This window comes from Branchiostoma floridae, chromosome 11, assembly GCF_000003815.2.
Source record: "Branchiostoma floridae strain S238N-H82 chromosome 11, Bfl_VNyyK, whole genome shotgun sequence".
In the NCBI taxonomy this organism is placed as follows: domain Eukaryota; kingdom Metazoa; phylum Chordata; class Leptocardii; order Amphioxiformes; family Branchiostomatidae; genus Branchiostoma; species Branchiostoma floridae.
Window position 1 is genome coordinate 1990559 of NC_049989.1, and position 15007 is coordinate 2005565.

General features: G+C 41.5%; 1 protein-coding gene across 5 annotated transcripts in view; it reads left to right on the forward strand.

Moving 5' to 3' along the window:
- The first annotated feature begins 293 nt into the window (after nucleotides 1–293).
- LOC118425597 (breast carcinoma-amplified sequence 3 homolog) overlaps nucleotides 294–15007 on the forward strand; it is a 106950-nt gene continuing 92236 nt past the window's right edge. For all 5 annotated transcript variants that reach the window (XM_035834538.1, XM_035834540.1, XM_035834541.1 and 2 more), the window contains exon 1: nucleotides 294–456. In XM_035834538.1, coding sequence (XP_035690431.1) covers nucleotides 389–456 — 68 coding nt within the window. In that variant the 5' untranslated portion in view covers nucleotides 294–388. The remainder of the gene's footprint in view (nucleotides 457–15007) is intronic.

The following is a 15007-nucleotide window of genomic DNA, read 5'->3' on the forward strand; positions in this document are numbered from 1 at the left end:
CTAGAGGTCGCTGCTGTATCCCCCGGTGTATTCTCGCGAGATTTGAACGAGAGCTCTTGCCGAAGATGTGATGTCATATATAAACAGGCAGCCTCTCTCCTTTCTCGTCTGCACCGCCGGAATCAGCAAAAAAAAAATTGTTGACGACAGCCAGAGTATTGCGATTAGGAAACCGGTCGATCTTTCCTCGGCTAGAAAAGAAGATCGTCAACGTTGTTACGTCGGCTGTATGAAGATGAACGCCACGGGGGATAGCTGACAAGCCGAAATCTCGCACGGTCATTTTTGACGGAGGTCTAGTAGAAGAGTCGAGGACAACTGCGCTGTTTATACACTTTCCTCAGTGCCTCTCTTCTAAGACGACACTGAGAACTTAAAGTGACGGAAAATGTCGGCCGACTCGCCGAGGAGGGGTTCTCGGTCGGCAGGGACGGTGGTGAGGCCGCAGGCAGCCGGGTAAGTGTCTGGGAAAGCTCGGCCGATTGCGACACTAGTAAAAACAACACAGCAGAGTGGCGCCATTTTTAAACCATTTTGTTGCTTTGCCTGCCGTCTGAAAATGACGTAACCCGTATCAGGGGGCAGATATGTCTTGAAGTACTGACCCAGGTTTCTTAAGAATGTTATACGAATGCTGGTGTAGATTCCTCGTTTTCAAAAAGTTTCTGCAATACTTGTCAGATGACCCAGTATTGTGATATTGTTTATCTGAAGGACACTGCTAAATAAGCAACAGGGTTTTATCTTTTTAAGTTTTGATAGGAGGGTCTGCATGATCTTTTCCGTAAGGCGTAGGCAGGCCTTTTTAATTTCCGTAATTTGTAGAGAAGCTATTTTATTTCACGTAATTCGTAGTGAGGATGGAAAATTTCACGTAAAGCGTAGACAGTGTATTTCACGTAAAGCGTAATCGAGCCTTAAAATTTCACGTAAAGCGTAATCTAGCCTAAAAATTACCCGTAAATCGTAGCCTGGCCTCCCAAATTTCGTAAGTTGAAGCGTAGTCTACCAGTTAAGTTAGCCCGTCAAAACACAGGAAATTGCGTTTCAGAGGATCAAGATTTCAAAATTTCTCTCGGACCTCCCTTGCTACTCCTTTCACCTTCGGTCATCGACATGGTAAAAATATGTATCGAGGGGCCTCGCCCTCAAAAACCTTTATTGCTATAAATAGAAATGTAATTGAAGTTAGCTAGCTTAGTCTGCCAGTAAAATTTATCCATCAAAATGCAGGAAATATCATTTTAGAGAGTCAAGATTTCAAAATCTTCATGAATCATGGTCCTTCCTTTCGACGCCTCGCGCCTTTGGCTCTCAAAATGCTGAAAATATGTTGGGGGATATGTCAAAACTCAAAGACCTGTTTTGCTAATAGAAATATCATTGAAGTTAGCTTAGTCTACCAGCAAAATTTGCCCATAAAAATGCAGGAAATATCATTTTATAGAGGGTCAGGATTTCAAAATTTCGCGGGACCTCCCTTGCCACTCTTCGAGTCGGTCATCAACTTGGTAAAAACGTGTATCGTAGTCTCGCCTTCAAAAACCTTTTTTTTTGCTGATAGAAATGTCATTAAAGTTAGCTTAGTCTGCCATCAAAATTTGCCCATCAAAATGCAAGAAATGTCATTTTAGAGGGTCAAAATTTAAAAATTTTCATGGTATTCCTTTGCGCCGCCTCGCGCCTTCGGCGCTCGAAATGCTGAAAATTTGTTGTGTGTGTGTGTGTGTGACGTGTCAACCTCAAACACCATTTTTGCTGATAGAAATGTAATTCAACTTAGCTTTATATATTAGCCAGCAAAATTTTGCCCATAAAAAACTCCCTAGGAAATGGCGTTTCAGGGGGTCAGGATTTCAAAATTTTCCCGGAATTCCCTTGCGACGCCGCGCCCCTTCGGCACTCGACTTGGCAAAATTATTTTGGGTGGCATCACCCTCAAAAGCTTACACTGAACCCCTGGGAATCTTTAATTAGATATGCAATTTAACTTAGCTTTCTCTGCCAGCGAAAAATTCCCCTCAAAATGCAGGAAGTAGTGTTTCAGAGAGTCAAAATTTCAATCTTCTTATGCCCCCGCCTCTGTCGAGTGTTGCCAGCCTTCCAGAATTTAGCGTAAACCGTTGCCAGCCTTTATGAATTTAGCGTAAAACGTTGGCGGCCTCGTGAATTTAACGTAAAGCGTTGTTGACCGTCCAGAATTTAGTGTAAAGCGTTGTCAGGACCCCCCATGCAGACCCTCTGATAGGGCAGATGTAAAAATCATACGATGTACATAGTGATATGGTGCTATGTGATTTAATTTGTGTGTTTGCTTAGTACTATTAGTAGGGGAAAATGTTTAATTGCCTACTTGGTAAACTGCCACTTGGCATACATACATAAAAAAGCAAGGTTTGCACTTCTAGATCTTCTTCTTTCGTTTTTGAGGCTACCAACTTCAACTTGCTGAAGACCTTTGTAGCCTACATACTCATTTTTCACTTGAGTGAAGTGAGGAAAGTCGTGTAAAGTGCCTTTCCCAAGGGCATAAGATCGGTGACACGGCGGGGTTCGAACTCAGGACCTTCTGGACCTGAGTCAAACGTGCTGCCGATTGCGCCACGCGGTCCCACTGATTAGTATCCCTGCGTATCGGACAAATTTAATTGATCCACTCACACCAGGATGGACCCCTACTCTTTCGATAAGTGTCTTTAATATGTTCAGGGCCTCCTCAAGCTCCTCAAACATGGAACTACCATTTAGGCCCAATTTACACATTAAGGCACTTTGAACGACAGGACAGTGACCTAGGAAAGTTTCCGTTTTATACCCACCCCTGCGGCGCATCACAGTGCGGCGCGTTGCCGTGAGCTCTGGTAACCCGCCGTGACATTTGACAGCGTGCGTTTTCAAAATGGCGGGAATAGAAGTTCTGTTGTTGTTGTTCATCCGACAGATGATCATTTTCTTGTCTACTTGCGCGTACATGCAGCGCCAGGCATTGCGCAGAAGACAGCTTGTACGTTGTAGGGATCGGTACCACGACATTCAACGGGCAGCCGTCTTCGCTGCCATTTCTATCATTGAAGCTCAAGGCCACGTCAACCGAACAGTTTGGGTGCTTGAGCATACCAGGAGCGCCGCAGAAAAGGCTGACAAAGTGCCACCGTACCACTGTGTCATTTCATAGGGCTAAAGTGGAGAGAAACTAAAAAGGTTGCCCATACATTTGTAAAAGATGCACCCATCTCCATTTCTGTAGCCCGTGGGCCACACATTTGTGCAAGCCACTACAGAAGGAGGCTAATCAATCTGCTGGTGTGTTTAAAAGAGACACTAAACCAGAGTGACAGATTGATGACCCTTACTTCCACATGAGGTCAAGTGTGTAATATTACACCTTTTGTAGCCATTCAATATCATCTACTTGAACTCTGATCAAATTATATTGATTGATTGATTCTATTGTCATGTGATAGGTGGCTCTATTGTCACAATCTAAATTGCTCAACATTGATTGCATGATTTGTCTGATGTTCTTTTATTATAAAATGTTCAACTGTATGAATAATGAAAGAGTATTTTGCAGGCATTACACAATGAAATGTCACCGGGAGTTTCAGTAAAAAATGAGTAATAGTTCATTTGAGTATAGCCTAGAGGGTTCTGGTATGCTTTTAGTGTCAGATCGTATAGACAACACTGTGATTTGAGTAGCTACATTGTTTTAAACCAGTGCATCAGCAGCTGTGTTTCTAACTTTGTTTTCCAGATAATTTTACCACTAGTAATATTCATTTTGTAAAATTGCTGATTTTTTGGCTCAAGCAGCAAATATTGCTTTTTCGGATTTTCCCTTGGCATTGTCCGTGAAAAGTGACTTGCTGATAATCGTATGGCATTGGTCCAATTTGCTATGGCACTAAGAGGACCCCTAAGTTGTAGAAAATCCTGTTAAGAACCCTTTGCCATGTGGCACCGTTGATAACGTTACAAAGTAATGCAAATCTTGAAATATTCGCAGTGGTTTCAAATTTTCCTTTTGCAATTCCACAGTGCCTCTTCACAACGAAATCACAGCACCACAAAGATATATTTTTGTGCAACAAAATTGCTTTACAAACTTTAAAAACACAGTAAAAGTCTCCTTTTCCCTACTACTACTAGTACTAGTACAAAAGCAAAAAATGAATCCCTGCAAAAATAAATGAAGTTACAGGTTATCTTATATATCTAGGAGTCCCTTATTCTTGGACTAGCTACCAGCAGTAAGAAGGAAATGAGTTCCCCTGTACAAGGCTGAAGCATGGATCAATTGAGTGGTTCTATCGAGCAAACTTTTATTGATAAAAATCTGCAGGTTTTAAGGGTAGAACGGTTAAGCCTTGCTGGTTTTCTAGAACATGTAAATGTAGCTCATTTACATAATCAATATGTCTGATGCTCTTAAAGGCCTAAAGTAGGTCATTGTTTGGTTATAATCGTTTGTCACTAAGAAGCTATGAACAGTATGTAACTTGATACGTATAATTGTTATATATTTGTATAAAATTTATTATTTATATCCTACAGACTACTGATACTTTGCTAAGATATGAAAGTGTAACCACTTACTTTACCGTAACTTTACTCTGATACTAAAGAAAGGCAAAGACGGTTCGACTAGATTCTGGTCCCAGTGAAGTACATTTATTGGAGCACAACAATACAATCAGGTAACAACAGATATGACAATCAATGCACAAAGGAATCCCTAACCATGACACGAGCCGTTTGACAATATTACCTAGGTTCGGACATTGCGTTGTGTTTGACTATACTGTACAATACTATACTCACAGTTACAGGCACGGATCAGGCTTCAATGCGGCTCGGCGGGTATTCCAGTTACGACCGTGCACGTGCTCCTCTGTACAGACTGTTATCTTACATGAACTGCACTCCTAACTCTAGTTTGCTGTTCTATTTATCTTACCCTAATTAGTCGGCGTTATTCTATTGATATTTATAAACCAGTCCTGTAACTTTTAACACGCAAGTACAAGGTTCCATTTAGCAGACAACCCTTTGTCTTGTAGAACAGGGTTGGCAGACAGAATTGACACAAGGCTAACAACCTACAAGATCAAAGAGCGGCTACATACATACATAATATACAAGGTGTGAATGCAAAGACAACCATCACTGTTGCTATGGGCTGTAACTAAACATACATAGAAGTAAAGAGAGTATTAACAATAGTATCATAACATGGCCAAATATGCCACTGTTACATCTACCCCCCTCCTTCGAAAGAAAAGGTGCTCCCGCACCTTGTCACATCTTCAACAATGGAGCATAAAATACATGATCAATTTTTCAACAACAATGGAGCATAAAATCCATTGATAATTTTTTTTTCACTTGGGCAATACAGTGGTAAAGAAAATGAACATTTTAACACAGGTATTCCAGAATCAACAAAGTTTTTTTCTTATCTTTCCATAGTCAATAGCACATATGATCATAGATTCGCGCCTGATTGACATAATCAATACTCGATTGTTCTTCACCTCATCTTGACACACTGAGACAATAGACTCATTATTTTCAAGGAAACCATACAATGAAAACAAGGTACAATACACAACTGGCTCAGGCATTGAGTGAAGTGTCACCATGGCACAAAAATTTCGTGTAAACAGGAACCATAGTTGCATTGCGACTCTACGAAGAACTGAGGGCAGTGTGACACACGCCGGAGTTTCCAGCATAGAGCACGTTATGAGGTGTGGGTCAGCAGATCACCATGGCAACCCACCATAAGTATATATCACCTTATTTCTCCCCGGGAAATGGCGGATACAGTAAGTATAGTAACCTCTGAGTGACGACAGCCTGTTGAGTACCGTATTTCACGGCCTCAGCCCAACTTTTAAAGCGGAGACCTCTCGGAGAGGGGGGTCTAACGTCACCGCGCTTCGAGCCCATTTACCTCTCCCTAGTTAGTTTGTCGCTACTAGGATCGGCCTTACTCCGCCCCGACACGGCCGATTGACCGTGCCGGCACAATGAACACATGTCATTGCTTTCTATGGAAGGGCTTACAGATACCCGAACGCACACTCTATACATTACAGTTTGATCGGTTCTCTCATGAACCAAGAACACATGACATACAAGACAGACGTGACAATAATGTCGTGACCCCAAACCACCATTTCCTTACTTAAACAAGTTCCTGAAGGAACGAATAATGCTGCCCAGTGGTGACCTCACGGGCGTGTCTGATGCCTTTTTCCCCTGACATATGCCCCGCTGACCCTGAGTAGATGGCAAAGTCACCTGTTCTGCCATATTGGGACACTTCTCTAGGCTGCCTGACCTCTGTGTTGCCTTAACAATACTAGACTGGTCTACAATAATCAGCGCCTTCGCTGGGTGTACGTCATGTACAGACATGTTGTTTGGAGAAGGACAATAGTTCACAGTGTTCACATAGAAACCATAACGGTCTGGGGGATGACGGGTGCGGGTCGACCGTCGTAGGGCTGGAGCGCCATCCTCGTCATCATCGCTGTCCGATGCGTCTTCAGGACTGGTGTGTTCAGCTGGCTGCACTGTCTCCCCATCGGGCTCCTCACTCCCTGACTTCACCTGGTCACCTGCTGTCCCGTCTTCCGTCCGGACGGGTGCCTCGCTCTCTGACTGAGCCGGGACAACTGTTGCCTCGTCTTCCGGATCACCTTCCGCTTGGGCTGGGGCTACCTGCTGGGCGACATCGTCTCCACCGACCGCGTCTGGCTGGACCGCATCACCAGCCTGCTCCAAAGCTTGTGGGTCCTCTCCACCACCCACTGCCTTGGCATCGGTCGGCTGCCCTGCATACTCCACAGTGTCAACTTCATCGTCGTCGCTGTCTGTTGTACTGCCATCACCTGGAACAACAACACATGGGGGTACAAGACCCCCTGGCCGGCGGACTGTCTGCCGTTTGACTCGAGTCCCCGGGGTTAATACATGGAGCCCATCCCTACGTGAAGGAACACTGTCTCGAGCCTTTTCCTTGTCTTCACAATGAACAGGTTTGGACTCAGCATTACATGTATCAACTTCAGACACCCCAGACACTGACTTGTGTATTTCTTTCATATTGCCTGGACAATTAACCTGGTCATCCACAACATTGCTCCTGTTGCCATTCCTTTTCCTTAAAGGACAATGTGCCTTCCAATGACCAAACCGGCGACATACAAAACAAGGATGCGTCTTTGGAGACGGTCTACTACGACTAAAATGACTGGGTCTACTCTTGTTTACATTGCCAACATTTAGATAACAAGTTCCCTTCCAATGTCCAAGTTTGTGGCACAGAACACACGGGTGTGTCTGTGGGGACCTGACCGTCCTACCACCAACTCGAAAGGTACAACTTCTAACAAAACGTTCCTGAAGAATGACAATGGACTCATTAAACCGTTGACACAGCTTGATAATATGTTCTTTATGTGCGCGCTCCATCTGTAGTACTGTTTGCCACAACAAAACCACCAAACCCCTGTACTGCCTCTCATCAACTCCCGAGATTTGGCACAGTCCTGGGATAGACCCCGGTGTCGGTGCCCCTACACCGGCATCAGGCGCGTACCGTCCGCCCTGACCCAGGCAGGCATGGCCACCCAAAACACCCCGTCCTCCCGTTTCCATTGCACAAACTCTACGCAAAGCCTGACTCGACGACAAGAACCAAGGCGCTCGAGTAATGTTCTTGCTAACAGTTAAACTCAGAGACCTACACTGCACAGAAAAACATATTACCTAGTCTACTTGTACAACTGCAGAAAGACATGACTTGTAATAACTTCCACGATTACCATGCGCACAGGCTTATACCAACAAACAGGCACAAATACATACACTGGGTAGAACAATCAAAAGGTAGAAAACAACTTACTGGTATTCCAATCTAGGCAAGAAAACAACAGCAAAACTTGGCCTCTACAAGGACGAACGACGATTTTGCATAATAATCAGACAAACACGAAAGCTTTACAACGTACAAACAATATAATGGAATATTGGCCATGTAAAACCAAAGAACATTCTTATCAAAACCAAGTGTTAGACAGACGCACAAGACTGTGTAAGTTTCGACAAAGAAATAACACCAATCCACCTTGGCACTTCGGACTGTCTGAACCTGACGCAGGACTTACAACCTCACACGTTAACTAACTGGAGACCAAATTATCACAACAACTTGTCTATCAACAACAATGGCCAACAACACATCATTCCACCTCCCTGGGAATTTCCGAGAGTAAAATTTATTTGATCTCAACCATGTAAGCAAACCTGAACACCAAACAAAACCAGTAAATCTCGGACATCTCAAACAACAGCACTTAGCAGAACGATCATTAGGGCTAAAAACAGCCATGTTCCATCATAAACACATCCAAACAAGTCAGGATGACTACAATACTTTCAGTGGTGCTCAGAACAAACATGTGCATAGCTACTTAGACTATAACAAGACTTTACTACTCCGAATATTACTCCACCGGGAGGGACAGAATCCTGGTCACGGCACCAATTTGTAACCACTTACTTTACCGTAACTTTACTCTGATACTAAAGAAAGGCAAAGACGGTTCGACTAGATTCTGGTCCCAGTGAAGTACATTTATTGGAGCACAACAATACAATCAGGTAACAACAGATATGACAATCAATGCACAAAGGAATCCCTAACCATGACACGAGCCGTTTGACAATATTACCTAGGTTCGGACATTGCGTTGTGTTTGACTATACTGTACAATACTATACTCACAGTTACAGGCACGGATCAGGCTTCAATGCGGCTCGGCGGGTATTCCAGTTACGACCGTGCACGTGCTCCTCTGTACAGACTGTTATCTTACATGAACTGCACTCCTAACTCTAGTTTGCTGTTCTATTTATCTTACCCTAATTAGTCGGCGTTATTCTATTGATATTTATAAACCAGTCCTGTAACTTTTAACACGCAAGTACAAGGTTCCATTTAGCAGACAACCCTTTGTCTTGTAGAACAGGGTTGGCAGACAGAATTGACACAAGGCTAACAACCTACAAGATCAAAGAGCGGCTACATACATACATAATATACAAGGTGTGAATGCAAAGACAACCATCACTGTTGCTATGGGCTGTAACTAAACATACATAGAAGTAAAGAGAGTATTAACAATAGTATCATAACATGGCCAAATATGCCACTGTTACAAAAGCAGCAAGCATCTTCCTTCCCATGATTATGTTATTGCAGGCTCATTATTGCACCTGGTATTTTGAATTTTTCTCTCCCAGTTTGACAACTGAAAATACATATTTATAAACTACAAATTTGTGTGTAAAATAGATACTCTGTCTGTGTCTGAACATTCTTTAAAATTCCGATTCTGAAGTAGCATGGACAATCGATCCTGAAAGGAGACACACTGTATAATTAGTTTGGCTGTCAGACCTAATCAAGTCTGGTGTAAGGCTTGACATGGTATTCTATCAATCAAGTCAGGCAAGATCGATGTATGTAGCTAAGTTTTGATGTAGGAAAGATGTACTGTGGGTATAGGGCCCCCTAGCAGTTTTCTCTGAAATTGCAAGGGCATTTTTATTAAGGAATTTCAAGGAGTATATCTGAAGAAATGAACAATGAATCTCCATTCTGTGTGGTATGCACTGGTAACTTGATTTGCCTGTGGATCCAACTAACAGTAACACTGAAGCAATATCTGCAACAAATCTACACGTAGGTGAATTATGAGACTTACTCCAGCTATATGGAGTGCATGCACTCTATGATTCTGCCATTATGAATGCCTAATAAGCTTCCTGATCTTTTAGGGCTGGTAGTATCTTGCATATGCATCTGGCTTAAAATACTACCAGCTAATACGTAATGGAAATGTCTGATGAACCTTGTTGTTCTTACTACATGTTTTACCTGGTTGTCAGTCAGTGGATGCATTAGTATGTTCAGGGAGAGGCACACTGAGGCCAATCAATTCCTAAATCAATTGTCTGTTGTTAATATAGTTTAAGCTACAGGTATACTATATGCAAGATGTCCTTAGGCAGGATAATCCTTGATGTCTTTCAAGCTACCACTGGTATCTAATGTCTTATTTCTTACCACTGATCAAACTAAACCTTTAAAGTGATCCTCATAATTGTTTCATGTGATAATTAATGAGCCTTCCATTAGGGATAATGTATGCTGCCACTAGCGATTTTCATTTCTCTACACCAATAGGTATACTTGTACCTTTTTTTGCTGAACAGTCTCAGTGAGATCACAAGAATCATTTGAGGTGGTACATATACCTTTTTATGTACTTGGTTTCTGTGTGACAGTTTTTTTGTGACAGTCTTGTACATCAAAGATTCATTTTAAGGTCTTACAAATCTGTTTATGCAAGGTTGGAAACGGCCAAATCCTGGTAAATCCAGATTCTCGCTCACTCATCACTATTGAAAGAAGTGGATGCTGAAACGCCTGTTTCCAAATTTTACACAGTTGCTTGAGTAACTATTAGTATTACCTTGAGTATGCTATTATTTGGGTGTCCAACCTTCATTGGTGTCCGGATCCAAATATGTTGGATTAGAGCTTTCGCCATAACAGGCATAGGTGTACAGAATTCAGCAACGAATGTTTGGAAATGGATACAATGTATTTGGGGTGTTATGAATTTTAATTGAAGATGTCACTGCAAAAACCTGCAAATAAAAGCAAATGCAAAAGACAGTAATTGTGACAGTACATAGAGCCTTTTTCCAGGAGTAACGGCAAGACATATTAGATGATTATTCACCTTGTAGGTTGGATACTTGATGGCATCGGTAATGTACCCTGACAATAGTTTCAACTGTGTGACCCTGTTGGCAGCATCAATTTATCACAAAAGTGCCTGGTAATTTATCATACTTACATCAACGTAACCACACTGGCAGTGTCCCATAGCAATTTATAGCCTTGAATATCGCATTGCGTCATTGACGTCCATATCTTAGGCAGCCTCCAGAATTTGAAACAGTTTTCCCGACTCATGGTTGACCCTTTTCATGAGTGGAATGTGGCTACAATATATTAAACGAGGTTATGTTGTCTGCATACACGTACTTAGCACTTCATAATGTGCTACTAAAGGATATGGCTTCAGCATTCAAACTTAGAACCCTTGGTAAAGCTTTATTAAATTTGACAAGATCACATAGTCATCAGCTCAATGGCTTGTTGGTTAGCTTGAAAATGACATTTCTTGAAGTTGTGAATTGATTTTTGTCTGAATACTTATATACTGATAATGTCTTGGTCAATATGGAACAAGAAACAGAAGTATTTTTTTGTCCGTATGTTTGTTTGTCCTTGTGTGTGTCTGTAGTTATTTGGATATTATTGTAGAGTGACAGGATGTGAGGCTGAAAATGGTGTAAACAGAGACTGGCAGGATGAGAAGGTTGGCTTGGCCTGGGTCCAAAGTTGTTCCCACGGGCTGACAGGAAAATGCATAGACAGTATTAGTGAGAAATTTACAATAATGAATAAAACAAAACATGCAGGAAATATTTTACGTTATGAATTCTTTGTTTTTTCCGTGACATTTCTGAAAAGGTTAAGCCTGGACGTGTTTTCTAAGAAAAGTGCAAAAATCCTGCCTTGTTATGGATTTCGCTCCTCGATTGTCTTTTCTGGTTACGCAGTGGGTGGCCTGACCTTCTCATGATGGGAAAGGCTAAAGCGGTTTATGCAGGATGATGGATCATTGTGCTTCACACATGAGTGATCCAATCATTGACGGTCTGCCCTACAGTACTTCATCATAACATGGAAGAAACCTGTACTGTAGATGCATGTGTTTGCAGGGATTTACATGTAGTTTTGTGGTAATGGGAAAAAGGACTTTTCGCGGTGGTTTTAAGTCCGCGGTAGCACCATGCACTGTAGCCTCTTACTGTCATGGAAAAATGGTCCCGGTGATTTTAAGTTTGCGGTGAAGCGGCGACTGCGAAAACTGCAAACATTAAACCACCGCGAAAGTTTCTGTATTTACACCAAATTACAGTATCCTGAGCCTCTGGACCTAAACCCAGACTTTTTTTTGCGCCCTGTCACTCCAACTTTTTTCTGAAAAAATCCAAGAACCAACAAATTAGGTTGTTATGACCTCATATAAGCCTCATATGTTCACCCCAGACTTTTTGTAAAATTTTTATTTTTTAAATTTTTATTTTTTTTTGACCGACCACTCCAATATTTTTCTGAAAAATACAGAGAACCAAGAAATTAAATTGGTATACTTGCAGTATAAAACCTGTTTCTACCAGATCTCCCCAGTGTCACTGATGAAAGATAGTGGATGTTATCTGAAACGTCTGGCTGTTTTCAAAATCATATTGCTTGAGTAACTGCTTTTGGGCATATCTTATTACCTGGATGTCTGACCTTCATCGACACATAAAAATATCATCCTCTGGTAAAAATGGAAAGGAGAGAGTTTTTATTATTTTACCAGGAGAATTTTGGAATGAAATTTACATAAGCAACATGCAATAGATTCACATGTTAGAAATGTAGAGTTTTTTTAAAGAAGGGTGCCATACCCCCATGCTTAAACCGTTTGCCCCTTTATTTAGGGGAGCAGATTCTATAACAAGCATAAAATAAGATTGATCAAAGGTCTTCAACTGTGACCTGTCTGACAGTAATGTTGCCAGTCAGGAGGCCATAGAATGAGGTTTTATACTTTTAACTTCTATAAAACTTAATACTGTAGAAGGGGGGCAAGTCCACACCTTCCCCTGTTCCATTGCCCCTCTACCTCGCACTCGATGTAATTTTTTTGTAGGGAAACCCTTAAAATGCTTATTGCTGAAAATCTTTTAAAAAGCATGTTTTCTCTGGCAAAAATGCCCCAGGCATCCCTCCCTGATAAAACAAACATCTTTACAGAGCCACGCCGTGAACTTTAGCTAACCTCAGTTGAAGATCAGCCACACATTGCACAGTATAAGGACTAAATGTGTCCTTAGAGATGCATCTACTCCTGTTATGGCGCAATTCGTTACAGAGATGTATAAACAGTTTGTACTTTGTAGTCCTCTTGTGTTGCCTTGAGAAAGTCTTGAATGTCAAAGGCAATTGCAAGGCAAGAGAAATCCCTGAGGGAATTGATAGAAGATAAGAACTTGTGTGAGCTATTATTGTCTAATTATGTGTGCCTGCCTAGGTGATCTATGTTACAAGGGCAGCAAAAGTGTGAAAATGACATTAGAAACGATTGGATATCATTATGCATACTATTAGACTGTGAATTAGATGAGTACTTTTGATCAGTATTTTTGTAGGTAGGTCATTTGGATGTCACAAGTTGATAGAAAAACATTTGCAGTCTATAGCAGTATTCATAGTGACTAGAGCTGTTCCCCCACATTGTGTGGATCCCAATTTGTTAAATTCCGTTGTTAAATCTGTCTTTTTAAGCTTACAAAAATTTCTGGTCAATTTTACGTCATGAAGCTCAGATTTTTGGGACAGAGACAGAGCGAAATTTTTGTCTGTTACAAGCAAATTTCCATCCCGGCAGGAAGTGATAGTCCTGCAGACAGCCATGATAGTGCTGATACAGATTCATTTTGCTTCTTTTGGCAGTTAAGGTTATGATCTCCTTTGCGTTTTCTCACCTGCGGTAACTCGTGGTGAAAATTTATGTTCCGTGCCTCATCCAGATGTATTATTACTACGTACCAAATTCTATCAAAGATACAGATGCTCCCTCTGCGCCAAAAGTAATGCATACCTCTCCATGGGATTGCCATATATCAAGGGTGGGAAGATCAATTTCTGCATGAGCCAATGATAAATACATTATCTGGAGGGAAACTGCTCTTGCAGCTGAGTTGATGTGCTTATCATTGATGCCCCGGCGGTGATTTCACGCTTGGATATCATTACCTGTTACACCTCTATCCTGTTGAACCTACACATATTGCTGATAGATGTGAATCTTTGTGCAAAATTATGATAATATTATCAGGGCTGGAAATACTTTTTCCTGCATATCTGCACTGGTGCAGGTAACATTAAAAATTACCTGCACCACACAAGTTTTACCTGCATAAAAAATACTAGAAATACCTGCACAGCTCCAATTTTACCTACACTAACCTGCATATGGAGGTGGTATTTCGAGCCCTGATTATGATGGATTGCAGCAAACTGTCTTGTATCTTATTTTAAATAGATTATTGTTGGTGTGACTGTACGTCCTAGTTTTAAGGCCTACAATTTTAGCCATTGTGAAGAGACAACATCTAGGTGCTGACCTTGGTGCTGAATGTGTGGTGCCTATTATTTCTTCCAATGAAAACTTGAGATTTTATTTTGGACATGTCTGTTATCTTAGAGTTCTAATTCTTACAACTTTAGCCTGTGATTGTAAATAGAAAAATATCTAAGCACTGACCTTGGTGCTGAATTTGTGGTGCTTGTAATTTCTTCCAATGAAAAATGGAGGTTTTGGTTTGGGCATATTTCTGTGTGTGCATGCACTTGTGTGTGTGTTTACGTGTGTGTGTGTGTGTGCCTCTGTGTGTGTGTTTGTGTGTGTGTGTTTGAGGCAACCAGTATACTATGATGCTTCCAACCAGCTACTGCAAACATCAATGAATTTTAGATATTCAGGTAATAAGGTATGCCAAAAAAACAGTAACTCAAGCAACTGGATATGATTGTGGAAATGGGCTTGACCTGACTTCCAAAATCATATCCAGTTGCTTGGGTAACTGCTTTTTGCTACAAATTACAAAGCTGGTTCCTTGTGCTAAAGACAGTTAAAGTATACTGGCTATATTAGCTCCAGGTACAGAGCTTGAATCATACTGCTAACCTTTCCACAGGATTACTCTGACATTTTGTGGTTGCAGGCATAGTAAATTTCACTTTGGTGATGTTTGAAATAGCACAAGGCTCAACCTGCCATTGTGTTCCAAAGTT